Source organism: Geotrypetes seraphini, chromosome 13 (genome assembly GCF_902459505.1).
Source record: "Geotrypetes seraphini chromosome 13, aGeoSer1.1, whole genome shotgun sequence".
In the NCBI taxonomy this organism is placed as follows: domain Eukaryota; kingdom Metazoa; phylum Chordata; class Amphibia; order Gymnophiona; family Dermophiidae; genus Geotrypetes; species Geotrypetes seraphini.
The window spans coordinates 61,403,266-61,423,683 of NC_047096.1; the positions used below are offsets into that span (position 1 = coordinate 61,403,266).

Below are 20,418 nucleotides of genomic sequence, written 5' to 3' on the forward strand. Positions count from 1 at the left end.
TGGGAGACTTTTGACTAATCAGCAATTCATGTTCTCAATACAGGGGGTCTCTTTTTGTGGAATGCTTTACCTGTAGAGGTTAGGGCTTTGCCTGGGGTTTTGCAGTACCAGAAACATCTGAAGATAATTATTTTTGATTGAGTCTATCGGTGAATTATTGGTCTATGGGTGGAACGGGGTGGAGCCATGTGACATATCATAAAATTGTGCTTCTTTACTGTGTAACCGTAAGTTCAACGCAGTTTATAAAAGGTTATAAACAATAAACAATATCATGAGGAACAAGAAGAGTTATTTGACCAAGTATTTTGAGAAAAGATAGGTTTTCAACTGAGTTCTAAAATGTTTATAAGGACAATAACAATCAGAATTTTTTATCGTGGGAATCTGCCTGAAATACTAAAGGATGATCAAAAAATGTCTTGCTTTTACAACCCTGTACGGAAGGAAAAGTAAACAGGGCGTGAGATCTTCTGCTATGTTTATACGATGCTATAGAAAATCTATTGACCATATCAAATGGAGCAGTGCCATACATAACCTTATAACAAAGACAGCCCAACTTAAATAAGCCAGGAGCCTCCATTGGCAGCCAATGCAATTTGCAATAGAACGGCGTCACACGGTCATACTTCTTCAGACCAGAGATCAATCTGATCGCTGTTTTCTGGATCAATATGAGTCTGGCCATGTCTTTCTTAGTACTTGTCAGGTAGACAATGTTGCAATAATCAAGAAGACTCAGTAACAAAGATTGAACTAGGAGTTTAAAAGCGGAAAACTCAAAATATGGTTTAATGGTGCGTAATTTCCATAAAGTATAGTACCCTTTATAGTGTCTGTCTGTTTTTTCATAGTCAGATGCTGATCCAGAACGACTCCCAATATTTTAATTGTTGGATGAATTGTCCTTTACCAGATGCAAAATCTGGTAACCTTGCGTGTATTTTTTTTAAGATCAGAAACACTCTTTTTTTGTTCTGATTCTGAAGCCTAGAGATACTGCAACCTCCCTTATTCCTCCCCCTTCCCCGAATCACACACACACTTATGCAATACACGAATGCCTCATTAATATATAAGCCTTCGCTGAATGTTGAGTTTCCCAATGTGTTCCTAACCCACTGCTCTGTGCTTGGATTGGGTTTCGCTGTTTAAAAGCAGAAGGTTCACAGAAATATCATGCATTTTTTCATCCTTTGAACCAGAACAAAAGGTTCTCGTCTCATCTCCAGAAATCTGTATTCCATTAGTGAAAATACGTAGATTTCTGTAAACACCACTCAGTACTCCCTCTTTCCTCTCCCTCCTGTACCAGATAGCCTGTACATTTCTGCTTCCCAAAATGGCTGAAAAGAAAAAACTAAAAGCAATTTTCCTCCCAGAATTGTTCTTTTTTTCCTTTCAAATGAAATGAAGGAAGATCTATGGGTTAATATTCAGCCATGCTGGCTGCAATGTTTATGAAGTTTTGTCAGTTCTCAGTGGGGTCGTCTGCTCAGAGATTGTTTCAGAGTTCTCGACAGAAGTTTTGAGGCTCTGGATGAGGACGCTATCCTGCCATTGTATCGGGCGATGGTGCATCCACATCTGGAGTACTGCGTCCAATATTGGTCGCCATACCTTAAAAAGAATATGGCAATACTCGAGAGGGTTCAGAGGAGAGCGACGCGACTGATAAAGGATATGGAAAACCTTTCATATGCAGAAAGATTAGAGAAACTGGGCCTCTTCCCTGGAGAAGCGGAGGCTTAGAGGGGACATGATAGAGACTTACAAGATCATGAAGGGCATGGAGAAAGTAGAGAGGGACAGATTTTTCAAACTTTCAAAAACTACAAGAACGAGAGGGCATTCGGAAAAATTAAGAGGGGACAGATTCAGAACCAATGCTAGGAAGTTCTTCTTCACCCAAAGGGTGGTGAACACCTGGAATGTGCTTCCAGAGGGTGTGATACGACAGAGTACGCTACTGGGTTTCAAGAAGGGATTGGATGATTTCCTGAAGGAAAAGGGGATTGAAGGGTACAGATAGAGGATTACTATACAGGTCCTGGACCTGATGGGCCGCCGTGTGAACGGACTGCTGGGCGTGATTGACCTCTGGTCTGACCCAGCAGAGGCACTGCTTATGTTCGTATGTCTACTGTGAGGCTGATCTGGTGCTTAAAGGAACTGCAGTTTGAAAGACGGAAAAGAACTTGAAGCTGAACATCAAATCATAGTCAGTCAACTGGAGAGATGCAAGCTTGGATCAGAAACTGGCAGGATGAGCAGCAGATGTTGTGATTCCCGGTGCAGGCATTGCTACCAAAACAAGGACCCATACCAAGTCTTACAACTATTGGGTTTTGCAACAATTAGTCCTTTGGCACAGTGTTGAGTTGTATTTCAATCTTCTATTGAAACACTGTAGCCTTTATGACCTTTTTTGTATTTCTACATTTAGAAGGCTAAGGGTCCATTCTTGCTTTGTTTGCTATTTATTTTGTCCAAAACAAGGGGGGGGGGGGTATACTTTTTGCACTTTTTAATGCTTCTACTTATAGGCAAGATGCAGAAATGAAATATGGACTTTTCTGCTTCAGTTCCATATCTATTAGTGAAATCATAAGTAGTAAAATGGGAAAGAAAATTTCTCACAATCTAAAAGGCCAAGAGGCTTTTTCATCTAGAAAAAGGTTGGCTAAAGATTAAATAAGCATCCCTATAAATCCATAAAAAGCTTTCTGCTCTCAAAGACAATAGGATATTGTAGACAGTCTATCTGCTTTACAATGCCATTGAAATATTGTGTATGCATCACTGACAAACCACCAGACAAGGAAAGATGGAGTAACAGACAGGCATAGACAGATGAACTGGCAGACAGATTCTTGGAATATTAATAAAGGATTCTTTGAAGCTCTAACATTGGCTGCTTATTCCAGACACGGATGCTCAGCCGCAGTCCATTTTGACTCTGTGGTTCGTAATGTCACAATGTCTTCGTACATCGGTGCTTGTTCAATCTCTAGACCCTGTGGAAAGGAAAGCATCATTGCTGAAAGAGCAGATATTGCACTCAAGGAGGCACTTTGAGGGATACAGAAGAGTAAAAAATAATGACCGGTAAGGACCATATGAACTATCTAGTGTGCCCATTCACACCAATTGCTACATGTACGTTCTACAATCCCTTCTTCTTCCTCAGATATCTGCTGAATTTAGATATCAACCTCATCTCTACCACCTCTACAGGAAGGCTGTTCCATGGATCCACAACCATTTTTGTAAATAAATATTTCCTTAGACTACTCTTAGTCTCCTTTCCAACCTTATCCTATGACTCCTATGAGAGCTTCTTTTCTGTCCAATGAGGCCCACCTCCTTTGCATTTATATCACAAAGATATTTAAATGTCTCTATAATATCTCCTCTTCCCACTCTCTGTGCACTTATTCCAAAGAGGTATTTTAAATGTCTCTTATCACATCTCCCCCTCTTGTGCATTTATACCAGGGAGATATTTAAATGTCTCTGTTGCATCTCACTTCTCCCTCCTCCTGTGCCTTTATATCACAGAAGTTTTTTTAATGACATATTTCCCCTCTCCTGAGGGAAGGGATGGTTTCAAGGTCTGGATGCTTCTGTATCCCCTCAGAGGGGCATGTCTGAGATAAATGTGTACTCCAGGAAGGGACTCAGATATCTTGCCATACTTAACTCTGATGCTATAGTATGTGCGTGGAGGGGCATAATCAAAAGATACATCTAAGTCCGTTTTGGGCCTAAGTCGCTAGTCACCCAAAGTCAGACATGGGAAAAGGTCCATTTTCGTTTTTTTTTCCCGAAAATCATTTAACTGTATGTCCAGCTGTCTGATCATCCAGACTGCTAAGTCATCCATCTTTATACCCCATTTTCGTCCAAAAATTCATCCAAGTCAAAAACGCCTAGAAAAAGACCTTTTGGATGTGGGCGGGGTCAGCAAAGTGATGGACTGGACACTCAAACATTGCACCAGAGTAGTGGGGTAACTTACAGGGCACTGCTGTGAACTTCACAAAAAGGGTACCACATACACATCTTACCACAACAGCCTTATAGGTCATGGTGATCCCCCCAAAACACCCCCCAGAACTGACCAGACCCACCTGTCTACCACCCCAATAGCCTTTATGTCTGCAGATGCCACTTTTATGGCAGTACATAAGGATTTGGGGTTTTTTTGGAGGGTGCACATGTTTCACCATGCATGCAGTGGTTAGACTGGCTTATGGGCCTGGGTCCTCCTCTCCATGGTTCACTAGCTCACCCCCAAGACCACTTAAGCCACCTCTGTACTAGGCTTTCCTATGCCAGGCTGCCCGGTGCTGATGTTCTGGAGGCAGATATGTAAAGTTGTTATTATGATTTTTATGGCAGTTGGGGGGGGGGTCAGTGATCACTGGGGGAGTGTGCAGGGGTCTGTACTTTGCCCCTGCAGTGGTTATCTGGTCACTTTGGATACCTTCTTGTGACTTAGACCTGGTTTTAGATGGCCTAAGTCGCAACATTCAAGTTCCGTCTAGGCAGTGTTGTTAAACTTTTGGTTATACAGGCAGTACGACTAAGTCTAGGACGGCCCACGTCCCGCCCTCACCACTCCTCCTAAAATGCCCCTTTTAGCTCTGGGCTTACTGCAGTACTGTAACGGCTTAAGTCATTTTTAGATACGTCTAAAACCCGGTTCGATTATTGGCACTTGGACGACTTGTCTCACTGATCGTCTAAGGCCGGTTTTTAGATGTATTTCCGTTTCGATTATGAGCCCCCTAGTGTCTGATAGTCAAATGGGTTTATTTGGGCAGGTTAAACCCTGCAGAGCTGGCCGTCACAATGGCACACAGGGCCTTTTATGATAAGAGCCCAAACTACCTAAGTAACCCCCTCCTTTACTAACACATAGCACACGGCACTTAGATGATCAGTGAGACAAGTCGTCCAAGCACCGATAATCAAATCGGGTTTTAGACGTATCTAAAAATGACTTAGGCCTTCACAGTGCTGCGGTATGCCCAGAGCTAAAAGGGGCGTTTTAGGAGGAGTGGTGAGGGCAGGATTTCGGCGGGACGTGGGCCGTCCTAGATTTAGTCGTACTGCATGTATAACCAAAAGTTTTACAACACTGCCTAGGCAGAACTTGGATGTTGTGACTTAGGCCATCTAAAACCAGGTCTAAGTCACAAGAAGGTATCCAAGAGTGACTAGATAACCACTATAGGGACAAAGTACAGATCCTTACATACTCACCCAGTGATCATTAACCCTTCCCCCCCCCCCAACTGCCATAAAAATCGTAATAACAACTTTACATATCTGCCTCCAGAACATCAGCAGCCTGGCATAGGAAAGCCTAGTAGAGCTGCACAGAGGTGGCTTAAGTGGTCTTGGGCTAGTGAATCATGGAGAGGAAAACCCAGGCCATAAGCCACTCTAACCACTGCATGCATGGTGAAACATGTGCACCCCCAATAAAAACCCCAAACCCTTATGTACTGCCATAAAAGTGGCATCTGCAGACATAAAGGCTATTGGGGTGGTAGACAGGTTGATCTAGTCGGTTCTGGGGGGTGTTTTTGGGGGGGGTTGTTGTGGTAAGATGTGTATGTGGTACCCTTTTTGTGAAGTTCACAGCAATGCCCTGTGAGTTACCCCACTACTCTGGTGCAATGTTTGGGTGTCCAGTCCATTACTTTGCTGACCCCGCCCATGTCCAAAAGGTCTTTTTCTAGGCGTTTTTGACTTGGATTAATTTTTGGATGAAAATGGGGTATAAAGATGGACAATTTAGCGGTCTGGACGATCAGACGGCTGGACGTACAGTTAGACGATTAAAAAAAAAAAAAAAAAAATGTTGGACGTATTTTTTGAAAATGGACCTTTTCCCATGTCCGACTTTGGGCGACTAGCAACTTAGGCCCAAAATGGACTTAGAAGTAGCTTTTGATTATGCCCCTCCATATATTTTTATTTTTAAAGCCTGTGAGGCATATATAGATTTGGCAGTGTTATTTGTTTCATTCACTTGCCCCCTCCTTTACAAAGCCGCATTAGTGTTTTTAGCGCCTGCCACGGCGGTAACAGCTCGGATACTCATAGGAATTCTTTGAGCGTCGGAACTGTTACTGCGGCGGCCGGTGCTAAAAATGTTAGCATGGCTTTGTAGATGGGATTAGAGTTATCTCTCTTTAAAAAATTTGGGAATCCCTTCGTACCTCATATGTGTGATCTTCTTCTATAGGATCTGATCTTGTATTCTAAAGGAAAGAAGAGAACAAACGGTTTAAGTTTCTGGAGCATTGTTCCCTACCTTTCAGTCTCATTGAGGCCAATGCAGAAAGCTTCCCACATTGCTACCATAGGTTTTAGAGAGGTTTTCTACAGGATAGCAATGCAGAAAGGGGATGGGCGTTAATATGTATGGAAACCCATACCACAATTGCATTCAAATGAATGCAAATGTGATGCTTTTGCGATCCTATGGCATGTAAAAAAAATTTTCACTGTTCTCGCTATACAAGCTGAATATCTTCAAAAGATCATAAACCACACAAAATGATATTCATAAATTCCTGATATCAGAAATCAAGTGCTTATATTCTTCAGTGTATGACTGCGGAAGAGACCTCAGTGTTTCTCAGGAAATACCTGTGAAACTATCCTTGGTCTCATCTACCTCCGCTACCAATTCACTATTTTCACTTAATTTTTTCACTCTTAATTTATCACTCTTTTGATTTTTCAAAGTTTTATCTTTTATAAAAAAGAAGAAGGAGCACTTATCTTAATAGTTTCTTCTGATAGTGTAAAATCACCGCAGTATGCAGTTACAAAAATCTAGCGCGATGACGAGCTATCACGCTTAAAGAAGTCGGTCTCCTTTTCCAGAGTCAACCTCTTTTCCACAAAGATATATACTGAGTCTGCAACCGTGCCAACACATATCACAGGAACCCACAGTCACTCGCATGAGAATATAATATTCAATTCAAAAAATGTGAGGAAGCATGCTGTGTTGGAGAGACAGGCCAGATGCTAAAGATAGAGTTAATCTACAGAGACACCATATCAAACACCACAGTGCTAACCAGCTGAAGGAAAATCAGAGAACTACACGAATGGCTTTATGGTGAGAATACTAAAAGAAAATTTCAAAACCATCCAGGAATGTATAACCTTTGAAGTTAAAATGCTGAAATATTTTGACACCCACTAGACAGAACTAAACAGTGATCTGGGTTTCCTATCGTATTATAAACCATAAAAGTTATACTGCTTTGTCACCCTCTGATCATCCATCCATCTCTCCCTTTCCCCATAAGACTGTTCTCATTCTGTTCCTAGCTTTCCAGATTTATATGCCACTGTTTTCCAAAATAGACCCATCATTCATAATTCAGCAATAAGAATAATATCAAACACAGGCAAAAATATAGAAACCACTATCACTGCAGCCCCACTCCCTGCATGAACAGGAGGAGATAAAATCCATTCCATTACTAATCCCACTTCAAACAAATCGACCACTATACCAAGCTTCTTTCTGGTACCCTTGAACCTTCCTGGTTGCTCTTGAAATAACTTCCAAAACGTTATGAAAGTCCCACAAAACAAAGAAAAGGAATAAATTTACTATTATAAATATTAACCAATCAAAGTAGTAAATAGAGAGGAAATGATAACATAAAGAGTTAGTGACAGAGAAGCGTCTTGACCTTCTCTCCCAAGATTTCACCCGACCTTATAGTCTAATCTAATCATTATATCAAGCTGCCTGCTTAGCATTCTGCCTCTACCCTGTGGCTGGTAGCTTTTTGATGAAAGCCATCTTGTTATTATCTACAGTACAGAGTGGAAGATGTTGCATCAAGGTTTCCGACGTTCTCACCTTGTCTAAGATCATCAGGGCTGGGACGCTTACAAAGAGCACAATCAGAACTGTTTGGATCATGATGATTGCATCTTTCATTGTGTTCCTTGTCTTCAGGCTTTTTAGACTCTTAACTATGAGAACAAAGACTTAAAATTGCAGACTTCAGCATTGACAACTTATTGTTACAAATATTTACAAATGTGACTATTTTTTCTCCAAGTCAGGTCAATGGTTTCCCACTAAGAGTCTAATTCAGAGTTATCAAATTATCTCCCTATTTCCTTTCCCTGGTCCTTTTTGTTAATATGTACTGGCAATCTCACGGCGTCCTCAAACATTTCCCAAAAGCCCCCCAATGCATATCTATTCATACTAACAGTTGGTCACATCGATGTCCATCATTAGTATCCACTAATCCACAGTTCATCTAAATCTCAAGGAGGAATATTAGAGGTGGTGCTAGGGCGAGCTTATGACCTGGACATTTTTCTGCCTTAATTGAACATTTAAGAATATGTTCAGAGCAGAATTTAGTCCTGTTTTAACAACAAGTGCCAAAAAGGTGACCAAATGACCACTGGAAGGATGTAAGCATGACCTCCTCCCCTCCACCACACTCCCTGACTCCCTCCCACCCACTAAAGATGTGAATGAAACACCACATAGGGACAATTTGTCCCCATCTCCGTGGGATCTATCTCCATCCCTGTCCTGTCCCCGCCCCATTTCTGCAAGCTCCGTCCTCATCTGTCCAAACCTTGAGCACTTTAAAATCATAAGTGTTTGAGGCTTGTGTGGTTAAGGCAGAGCTTGCTTAAATTGGGACAGAGACAGAACTCGTGGGGATGGGACGGGGATATTGAGATCCTGCGGGGATGGGGACAAATTTGTACCCGTCACTGTCTAGTGCCCTGTATGACAGCTTGAGATGTTACGGCCAGTCCTAGTAAAGCGGCAAGCAGATTCCTGGAGTAGCCTGGTGGGTGGTTTAGTGAACCACTGAGATAGGGACTCAGGTCCATACTCCTCTCTAACCACTACCCTTGTAGTGGAACATGTGAGCCCTCCAAACCCCATCCTAGTTCCACTGTACCCACGTATAAGTGTCACCTGCAGACATAAGGGCTATTGGGTTTTGGAAGGCTCACCATAGAAAATAAAGGGGCTATAGCAAGATGTGTATTTGGGATTTTTTTATATGAGGTTCACTGAAGTGTTCCTGCAAACAGGATGGTTGAATAGGCTGGAGTGAGCTTGGATGGCAACCTAGGACAAAACCAGATGGACTTTACAGTCTATGACCCCAGAAATACCAAAGAAGAGACAAGGGTATAACTAATGGGCAGACTGGATGGACCATTCAGGTTTTTATCTGCCATCATTTACTATGTTACTGTGTTACTATGTCCCCTGCTCTGCTGGGATGTCTATAGCCAGTCTACTAAGAATGATGGCCCCTCCTAAATCCCAATGGCTTGTTCTGTGCATTTCTGTTTGGGACATTTTTTTTTTAATGGTTCAAAAAGATAGATGCACTGAACACAAACACAGATCAGACGATACACATCAAACGATGTGGAAACCAGACTGTTTTATCGGAGAACAGTCAATTCAGACCTGCCTGAAGTGGCCACGTTTCACCTAAAATTCGGCTGCATCAGAAACTAACAACCAAAAGGGGGACAATTAAATCAGGGCTTGAGCAAATAGCAAAGCAGTCTCAGCCAAAGCATAGTCACTGATGCAATCTAAATTTGGGGAAAATATGGCCAGGCTGGGCGGGTCTTCAGTAAAACAGGCTGGTTTGCACATTGCTTGGTGTGTCTGGTCTGCTCCTTGTTTGTACAACTCTGGTGTTCTCAGATCTACACCTCTCATCATTGATATTTGCTGAGCACAACCACATCCACTCTCATCATTGGTATTTGCTGAGCACAACCACATCCACTTTCAAAAAAACAAGATAGACATCTTGTTGTTTTGAAAATAGGCATACTTAGGGTTGCCAGATTTTCCTATTGGACCCCTAGACCCACCCCCAGGCCTGTCCAGTTCCACCCATCCCTGCCATATAACATCCTAATCCCGCCCCCAATTCCTTCCTAGCCCTGCCTCCTGCTGCCTGCTCTTGTCGTGTAGGGAGGAAGTTTATGCATGCGCGGACTTCCTCCCTGCCCAACGTGATTTGAGGAGGCTTTTCAAAACCCGGATAAAGTGCTGAGTTTTGAAAAGCCATCCAGACCCCGGACATGTCCTCAAAAGACAGGTGTAGGGTGGGAATGGAACTTGAGTTACTTGAATGTGCTGTTCACCGCCATTGCCTGGACTTCCTCTCATCCATGGAATCTGCCCTTACTAAAGTTTCCAGTGACCTGTTCTTGGCCAGATCCAAAAGCCTCTACTCTATCCTCATCCTTCTCGATCTGTCTGCCACCTTTGATACTGTTGATCATCGCCTACTCCTTGATATGCTGTCCTTGTTGGGATTCCAGGGTTCTGTGCTCTCCTGGTCTTCCTATCTCTCCCATTGCACCTTCAGTGTATGCAATGGTGGTTCCTCCTCCACAGTCTTCCCACTGGTGTACCTCAAGGCTCTGTCCTGGGACCGTTACTTTTCTCAATCTACACTTGCTCACTTGGAGCACTGATCTCCTCCCATGGCTTCCAGTATCACCTCTATGACGACTCCCAGATCTACCTCTCTGAGCCAAATATCTCTACTGAATCTTGGGGGTCTTGTTTGACTCCTCTTTCTCCTTCACCGCCCAGATACAACATATCGCTAAAACCTGCTGCTTCTTTATAATATTCCCAAAATCTGACCCTTCCTCTCTGATCATCCGCCCATCCCTACCAAAACACTTACCATGCCCTCATCACTTTGTGCTTAGATTACTTAGATGATGATGATGATGATGAAAAAAAACATAGCAGATATTCTATCTTCCCCCTCATCCATTTATTCTCATCCTCCATATCCAAAACATAAAGACAGCAGCATGGCAACAGAAGCAGTAATTAACACACTCACAGTCCTAATACTCTAATGGATTTTTAGTCTAATGAAGCCCACACAGGCCCCATGCTGATTGCCACTACTGAACATAACTTACAGAAGAGGTCAGGGATGGATTACTGCATAAGCAATCTAGGTAGGGTTACCAGACGTCCTTTTGGAGGACTGTCCGAGTTTCTGGATGGACTTTCCAAAACCCCGTGCTCCAACCGTGTCTGGAGGGCCTTCAACAAGCATGTGTCCCGGTTTGCCCTTCGTAAAATGTGGTAACCCTAAAACTAGGCTCAAAATTTTAAAGGGCTCTGTCAGTTGTACTAGGAGCCGCTGAAATGTTCTCAGCCCAACCAAGAAGAGAATGATGTGGAACCATGAAACTTACGAGTTATTCCACACTTTTCTTGACACTTCCAGCACTGAAAAAATATGAAACAATACAGTAATTGGAAGAAACAAATATACAAGTAGAGGGGCAGATGGATAACTCTGCTGAGAAAAACCCCTTACAAAATCAGCCCAGATATGCTTGTTGAAATAACCATGTCTTAATTGCCGTTTTAAAACATTTAATGGAAAGTTCGCAATGAATTAACAAAGGTGATAAGTTCCAAAAAAACAGGGGCCATAAAAAAGAAAGCACTATGATGTGTAGACTCTTAATGAGCTGACCACAGACTGGGCAGGACTTTGAGTAAAAAAGAGGACATGTAGCCCTGTCCGTTCTGCCCCAATCATGCCCCATTCCTCCCTGGCCCCGCCCACACTCAAACCTCATCTCTTTTTCCCTGTGTCTGCGTCACATGCATGCATGTGACATCATTGAGTCGCATGTGCAAGTGTTTGGAGGCCCTCCAAATGTGGCCTCGAGCTCGGGGCTTTCCAAAACCCGGACAAACTGCTGGGTATTGGAAATCCATCTGGGCACCCAGACAGCCCTCTAATAAGAGGACATGTCTGGGTTTTCCCGGACATCTGGTAACCCTATCTTTAAGCAAAGGTTTCACAGGCACAAGCAGACTGGCCAGAATGACATTACAGAACTTGTGCTATTTGTCTGCTAAGTTTGCAGTTTCTTGAGAAGAGAATGCGAGATTCTAGAATAAATATTATTACAATAATCAAGTCTGGTCATAAAAAGGGCAAGTGAAAAAAAATGAAAATGAAAGAAAATTGAATCAAAATTGATGCAATATGAAAAAGCCCGCTTTACATACTGCTGAATCTTGAGGAGAAAAAAAGGATAGTTCACAGTCAAAAATAATTTCAAGTTAACAAAATGAATCAACTGGTGTTATTGTTGTGCCTAACCAGTGGCATAGTAAGAGGGGGGGAGGGTTCGTCCTGGGTATTGTTTTGGTGGGGGTACCAGCACCTCTCCGCCTCTCACGCCACGCCAACCTTTGCCAGCGCAAGCAACTTCTTCAGCCTGTTGTTCACACCAGTTTGACTTTCCTTTGAAATCACTTCTTGGTCATGGGGCCAGGAAGTGACATCAGAGGGAAAGTTAATGCCAACGCAGAGAAGTTGCTCGCTCTGGCAAAGATTTAAAGAGGTATGGATGGTGGGAAGGGAGGGCGAGAGTGCAGTGGGGGCACAGAGGAGGGCACAGGGGGGCGCCTCCTAGTCTTGCTACACTACTGTGCCTGCACTGAAGTACTTGAACTCTTTGAACATTGTCCTCGTAACTTTTCTCTTCAACCCCATTTTCTCCTGTTTCCGAGTCTGGCTCCTTGAGCTTAGAGGCCAAGTTTGTCTCTTAAGGTCCTCAAGTGTAGCCTTAAGACTCTAGAAATGTTTTTATGCTTTATGAATCACATTTATTGACTTCTGTTCCATCTTAACCTTTCAGTTCTAGGTGGATTACGATAAGATTCTGAAGATATCTTTATCTAGTTTTGCTGCTTAGAATGACAGTACCCTCAAGTTAGTTTCCTTATGGTACTGAATTTTTAGAAAACCATGACAGATAGTGGTGAAAGAACAGTTCTATTGTACAGATATGAGCATGAGGGGCTTACCAAACACTTTCAGTTCTGTTGGACAGGTAGTCCGGTGCTCTTTCTCACGTGTGGTGAAGCTGCAGTAATAAAGCCCACTGTCTTTCTTTTGCACATTTGTGATGGTGAAAATTGCTGTGGTGTTGGAAATAGACACTGTCACATGGAAGTTTGGTTTGCTGTTGGTGAGGTCATACAGGATGCTCTTAGTTCCTCGAAACTGGCTGATATGATGGAAGGCTAGAGAAAGATACGATGTCTCACAGCTGCAGTAGATCTGCACAGTGCTCCCTCTCTTGGTGGCAATGAATCGTGGGTGCTGTCGGCACTCGGAATCTACTGTACACCAGGCGGACAACAAAAAAGAGAGAAAGGAATGAGGTGACATATGGTGAATATCATAGAGTTTTTATGGAGGAGTACGATGGGGGTACAACAATAAACTATACTAGACTTAATGGTTGTCTATTAATTAAATACAGAAAAAGGAACCATTCCTAAAAGTCAAAATGACCCTGTATGTGGTTTTAATTTTATTGTTAATTATTAATTAAACGGGGCACAAGCCTCAGATTATGGAGTAATTTTCCCATTCTAGGATTTCTTCCAAGAGAAAGGAATTCTTTTCTCTTACTCCTATTTACATCATTGGCATAAACTCCTCCTCCCTACCATAACTAAAAAAATTTAATATTAATTACTTTATTATTCATTATATTATATCTCCTAGCTAAATCTCCTTTTTAATGTTCAATATTGAACATTTAAAAGAAGAGTAGAAATCTGAGGCTTGTCCCAGTTTATTTAATAATTAACAATAAAATCAAAACCACATACAGGGTCATTTTGACTTTTCGGAGTATTATGGGGATCATTTACTAACAATACATTGCTAATGCTATTAACACTTCTTATCTTCCATGTGATACATTTTATGCACCTTCTCGACTATATTCGGCAAGTGGCGGTCAGCATTTTTATGATTGCCGCTGGCTGTATTCCCAGATATTGAGTTCTTGATCATATCCAGGCACTGACATTAAATAACTGGTTTTAAGTTGGCTGCTAGAGCTTATGCAGTTAAGTACAATATTCATCTCCTGAACTTCTTACAGCTAGGATTGCTATTTAAGTGGTTATCTTATGCAATCAAGGGTTGAATATCGGCATTTAATTGCATAAGGCAGTGTTTTTCAACCTTTTTACACCTATGGACCGGCAGAAATAAAAGAATTATTCTGTGGACCGGCATCGGTCCGTGGACCGGCGGTTGAAGAACACTGGGCTAAGTCGTGGGCCAGACCCCGCCCATCTCTTCCCAATCTCCATCCCAGACCCCGCCCCCCATAATAGTACTAATTGCACCTTGCACGTCCCCTGCCTCATCAGGAAGCCTTCCCTCTGACGTTGCAACGTCAGAGAGAAGGCTTCCGGTTCAGGCGCAGGACACGTGTAGGAGCCACTGCCCGTGGCTTTCTACACTGAATTAGTTAGGAAGAGGGAGCTGGCTCTATCTTGATTCTACTGGTCAGGACAATAAGTAACGGGCTTTTCAGTAATGTGCTTTCTGTTAGTTGACCTAGTAGTATTACTGGTAAACCTGCTGTGTCCTCTGTGCCTGCTGTGTCTGCCTGGTTGTGTGTCCTCTTCACCTGCTGTGTCCTCTGTGTCTGCCTGGTTGTGTGTCCTCTGAGCCTGCTGTGATCTCCTGCTCTCCTTTAGCGGTGGCTCATCCCTTCTCAAGGCCCTTTCGCAAAGGCGCTCTTGCTAGCTATGTTTCTTAGCATTCTGAGTGTTGTATTAGGTAGAAGTAGGTAGGGGGTATTATGTATACAATAGCTAATGTAGCTATAACAAACCTTTGGCTGTCCTGTCTTTGCTGGGTGTTTGGTTCTCATTGGGTGGGGTTTTTTTAGCAGTTTTTACGGTGTCTGAGGGTCTTGATTGGAGAGCTTATTGTAGCTGCACAATTTGCTGTACAAAGAAATGTGCTAAGTAGCATGCCTTTGGCATGTGCCTTAGGTGATGCACTGAGTGGCAGTGCACTACCCAAATAATTAGCCTGGTGATGTCATGAGGGAGGCGGAGCTTCAGCTTCCATGCCTCTCTCCTGATTCACAGTCCCGTTGGGGCAGCTCCCAGGTAGACTGGAGCTGCTCTGAAGAACTTAATTGGGGACTCTAGCAGCCCTGGTGAAGTTGGCTCAGGGGTGGAGCTTTGGTTTCAGTGCCTCTCTCCTGCCTCTTGGTCCCACTGGGACAGTTCCCAGGTAGACCGGAGCCGCCTTGAAGAACAGTTACCTCTCTCAGTCCTGTCATGCCTTTAAGAGGGAGGAGCATCTGGTACCTGTGATGTCACTATGTGCAGGGCTTAATGCCACATAGCCAGCTACCCAAGACTAGTTCACCCATGTGGTGATAATGTAGTGGGTCAGGTTTTGAAAGGAAGGAATAGGTACCTCTCTCAGTTCAGTTGCTACTGAAGGATTGACTGCTTTAAGAAGGTTTGAGAAACAGATCTTTACAGTTGTAAATTTAGATCAGGCATGGGAGATCAAAGTACCTGTATATAATATGTTAACCACATTGATTGTAACCCAGAAAGGTGAGGGGGTGCTGATAAATCCTTGGCTTTGTAAAGAAAAAGCTTTGGGATTGAAAAAATGTATTTACTCTACATATTTACTACTGAGCTCCTCCACATACTTATGACTTCATTATCTAACTTCTTTAACCCATTGAAGAAAATTTATTTTTGTTGTGCTGCAAACCACTTGTCCAGGTTAATGTGGCATCCTCAGTTCTTGAAAACTTTCTTCCCTTAAGGTGTTTCTTGAGGTTAGGAAAGAAGTAGTAGTCTGAAGGGGCCAAATTAGATAAGTAGACTGGATGTTATAGTGAATATCTGCCAATTTCTGCTGCGTAATGGCCACCTTGTGGAGTGGCATTGTCTTGAAGAAACAAAATTTCTTTCGAAAGCTTGACTTGATGTTTGGAAACAGGTTGCTGCTTCAGTTTGTCGACAAGTGCAACATAGTACTTTGCCATAATGGTTGCACCTTTTTCCAGTTAATCTACAAGCAAAATTCCATCTTTAGCCCAGAAGATAGATGCCAAAACCTTGCTTGATGGCTTCTATATCTTGAATTTCTCGGGATGTGGGGAACATATCTCCATTTTTGGATTGTTCTTATGTGTCTAGATCATACATATATGTATGTGTCTAGATCATATATATATCTAAGTTTCACCCTTACGAGACTGTTATGAAACAGTTCAAAAATCCCACAGGATCCCACCAAAATAGGTCCAAAATGGATTGTAAGGCAACCACTGAATGACGCTTTTGGTCAGCACTGAAATACTTCAGAACCCATTTGGCTGAGAGTTTTTCAAGTCTAAAATGTCATAAATACTATAGCCCGCTCATTCTTGGGATATCTCCAGGGTCTCTGCTATCTTTTTAGCAGATATTCTTTGCCAAGGATCATGGAATGAATGGCATCCACATTTTCTTGAATTGCCACTTGAGTTGGTCTCCCAGAGTGTTCTTCGTCTTCTGTGCTCCAATGCCCTGTTCTTAATGCAGCAACCCAGTTCTAGACTGTGGAGTAGGAAGGGCACTTATCCCCTAATATAACTGACATATCATTGTAAATTTATTTGGCCAAGTTCCCTTTTAGGAAAACATATTTCATCACCACTCGACATTCTTTTGCAGCAAAATATCTGTTGTTTTGTACCATTTTCACTACAGATAAGCAAAAAATTAAATACCGGTAATCAGGCTACAGTTATGAAATTTAGGTCAGATACAAAAGAAATAAGCTTTGATGCGATGAAAGTATTGTTAGTCGAAAAGTAGGTGAAATAGGAAAAGTCAAAGACTTATCAGCACCTTCTTGTATAGCAAATTCTTGATCCTTTCCCCATTCCCTTTATGATACATGCAACATACGTGACTATGGGCTCTCCTTGCCCAAGTGTCCTATTATAAAAATTATCTTTCGAGTACCAATGCTCATTGAGCAATTATTAACCCTTTCATGTCTTTGTTGCCATATTGAAATATTATAGACGTACATGTATTGGGCATTAAATGGTTAACGCAGAGGGTCCTTTTGGTCTGATCCAGCATGGTGTATCTTATGTGCTTATATTCAGCAAGTATGACACAACCATATCAAAAGAGAAGGTAGGGTTTTCACCCTAAGTAATATCCCATCTGCTAGGAAGGGAGGGTAAACAAGGGCTCATTCCCTGAAAAATTAACCCTGATACCATATGACACAATTTAGAAGTGAGTTCAATGCTCCCTCTAAGGATTGGCCAAGGATGGTTCAAAGATTTAGAAGTCACTACGTTCCAGCAGCGAATCTTCATCTGCATGTCACAACATAAACCTTTTCCAGCTTGAACTTGTTCTAGGAACCTGTTTAGAGTATCCACAATCGGGTCCCCTGAAGCAGGGATCGAAACGGGGCCGCGTTGGGACCCCCTAAATCCTGCTTACAAGCTAAGTAAATTCTTCAGAATTTGCCACAGGTGCAGTGACATTTGCAATTTGAAAAGCAATACCTTGTTAGGACAAAACCTTTTCTTGAAGTTTTTAGAGATGAGTTTTCATATATACCTTTGAAGGAAGTGATCAAAGACTTTTCATGAAAGGACTATGACTGGAAGGTAAACTCTTTCTCCAAGGGAGGTCTCATAACCTTCCCTTCAGAGTTTCGTATCTCTGAGCTTTTTTATAAATCTGTTTGATCACCCTTCATAGGTTAGTCACCTATACAGGCCAGTTCTCTCCGGTGTTTATTATAGCTTTTCTGGCTCTGTGTCTATCAACTTTATATCCCTGAATGCACTTTAGTAAATTCCCTCTAAGGATTGGCCAGGTAAGTGCAAATATTTTCTCATGTGAGTGACAAGTTCTAAAAACCAACAATTTTCCAGATTTGCAAGTATTTTTGTGAGCGATGCTCCTAGAATGTATGAGTGATTGCTCGTCTGTTCAGCTTAGAGGGAACATAGAGGATATCCACATAATGGATTGTTACCCGTGTCCAAGATGTACTTCGCTGATGTTTTCTGTCCTGCAGACAATGAGAAGAAAAAAAAACCAGAGTGAAAAAGTCTGAGTAACAGAAGGAAAAATATTGTTTTACAACTGGGGACATGCAGCATTTGTCTTGCATCCAGCCAGCATAAATGTGGCATAATTCAAGAAAAGGGTCCAAGTCATAGACATTCAGTTATTTGGCTGGCTAAGTAATCAAGAGGATGCTGATTCAAATGCAACAAACCACATGTTTCTATCATTTCATTTGCCAGTCTGGGCTTCGAAATTGAATATTCAGATTATGCAGAGCCAGCAAACACATGGCTGGTTAAGTCCATATTAAAAACTGAACTGGCCATGGACTGCTGCATAGAGATAGGACTGTGTTTTATGTGGTTACCCTGACCGATTAAGGCCCCAGTGTTCAAAAACTTGTCATGGAAGTATGACTGGTTTTAGCCAGTCTCACTTGCAAGCAGTGGCATAGTAAAAGGGGGAGGGAGGAAGGGGGGGCAGTCCGCCCCAGGTGCTCTCTTGCTAAGGGCGCGGCATCCCTCCTCTTCTCCATGCCCCCTCTCATTGCCACGTGCACGTACCACTTGCCTTCCCCCGTACCTTTTTTACTTCCCCAGCATGAGGTTACTGCCCATGTAAGCATCAGCCTCTCTCTGTCACCTCCAGGACCCGCGCCTAGGAAGTGATGTCATACGGTGAGCCAACACCGCCGTGGGCATGCTGCCCATGCCGGAGAAGTTAAAAAGGTACAGGGAAAGGAAAGAGGGCACGTGCACGGCAGGGGGGGTGCAGGGAAGGGGCGCCACTCACTCTTACTATGCCAATGCTTGCATGGCAGCTCAGCCTTTTATGCATAACAGGGTTCTCAGAGGCTTTTACCAGTCGTAGTATCAGCCACTTAGAACCCTATGCAAATACATAAGGAACTCAGTACAGTAGACTCTCAGTTAACCGGCACCCATGGAGACTGATAGATGCCGGCTAAATGTGGTTTCTGGTTGCTTGAGAGCTACTATTAAAATAGGCCTAACTAATACTATACCTCATACTATGCCATACCATAAACTGGACCATGGACATGTGGTAGGCAAAGCGTGGGTGTACTCAGGTGTGAACCAAGTTTACACTTAAATTTCCGCCAGATCTTGATTTTATTTTCATTTTTATTTAAAGTATTACAGTATTTCTTTGATGGTTTTTTTTTGCTGGTTGCTTGAGAGTTCTGGTTGCTTGAGCTCTGGTAACAGAGAGCCTACTCTATTAAAATGATCATTCCTTAATGCACAGCAGAGAACGCCCACCTCCTACTAAGCAAGATTTTCTGGCAGGTCTGGAACTGGTAGCTGTTTGTATAGTATTTTATGTGAGTCTGTGTCCTGCACCTATGGTCAGAGTTATGGTTACCAGATTTTCCGTTTGGAAAATCTGGACTCCCTAGACCCATCCCCCAGGCCCGCCCAGTTCCACCCATCCACAGCCCATCATGCCCCTTAGTCCCACTCCCAATTCTACCTCAGCCCCCCCCCCCCCCCGAATCCCCCTGCTGCCTGCTCTCATTGGGCAGGACATCCTGAATGCCCTTCTGCCTGACACAATGTGGAGGAAAGCTTTTCAAAACCTGGACAAAGTGCAGGGTTTTGAAAAGCCATCTGGACTCCCAGAAATCCAAATGTCTGGTAACCCTAATCAAAATCGTTCCCAACTTGGTGTTTTCTACCGGATTGCTGGAGCTTTGTGCATCCTGCCCTAAGTGCTGGATATTGACACTTATCTGGCCAAGTGCTGACTCCGTCCCGGAATGCCCCTCCCCACTAGATATTGTCACAGGGCTGCCCCTGTTCTTAGTGTGGAAGCCTTGCCAGAAGAGGGAGGTAAAGTTAAAAGCATTAAAAGTATTCCTAACCCAGCTAATTTAACTCCTAAAGCAGCCCCTAGGAATATTCAAAAGCCAAGCCTTCCCATAGTTAAACCTCCTCAAGCCATGCCTAAAGCATCCAGCACTGGTTTAGCTTTCCCCAAGCCCAAGCCACAAGCAAAATGAGAAAAATAATACAAGTAACCACACTCTCAAACATATGCACAGCAAACCAGCTGTAAGGAAACAGCCAGGAAGACTACATTTCCCAGCAGCCACAGGGCAATCCACATAAAACCTTATAGACCTAGTTCGCTGAGAGCGTTAGACCCCAATACGGTCCGTGTTTCGACAAGAGAATCTTCCTCATGGGTCTCTGCTAGTCCTAGAGTGGAAAATATGTGGAAAAGCTAAATAATCCAAAAGTATCAATGTGTAGAAGCTCTGCATGAACTGTAATGCAAAAACAAATTCAATAAGGGACTCTGAGGAAGACTCGTTTGCTTCAGCTGTTTAAACTATTTTTGAAAGAAATTACAGCACTCCGTATGATATATTCATTACAAAAATATGATATTTCATC

At 42.8% G+C, this 20,418-nt stretch overlaps 1 protein-coding gene across 1 annotated transcript; it reads right to left on the minus strand.

The window, feature by feature from the left end:
- Positions 1-2,139: 2,139 nt before the first annotated feature.
- CD79B (CD79b molecule) lies at positions 2,140-13,295 on the minus strand. The gene is made up of 4 exons (XM_033917556.1): positions 12,929-13,295; positions 7,913-8,028; positions 6,240-6,281; positions 2,140-3,020 (listed from the first exon to the last, which is right to left on the minus strand). Exons 1-4 carry the CDS (start codon positions 13,293-13,295, stop codon positions 2,922-2,924), a joined length of 624 nt encoding a protein of 207 aa, XP_033773447.1. The 3' UTR covers positions 2,140-2,921.
- Positions 13,296-20,418: the final 7,123 nt, after the last annotated feature.

Coding starts and splice junctions, on each gene's coding strand:
- CD79B (XM_033917556.1), bottom strand. CDS start 13,295: ATGTCACCTCATTCCTTTCTCTCTTTTTTGTTGTCCGCCTGGTGTACA. Junction 6,282..7,912: donor CCCTGATGATCTTAGACAAG/GTGAGAACGTCG, acceptor TCTTTCCTTTAG/AATACAAGATCAGATCCTAT. Junction 3,021..6,239: donor AAGAAGATCACACATATGAG/GTACGAAGGGAT, acceptor TCCTTTCCACAG/GGTCTAGAGATTGAACAAGC.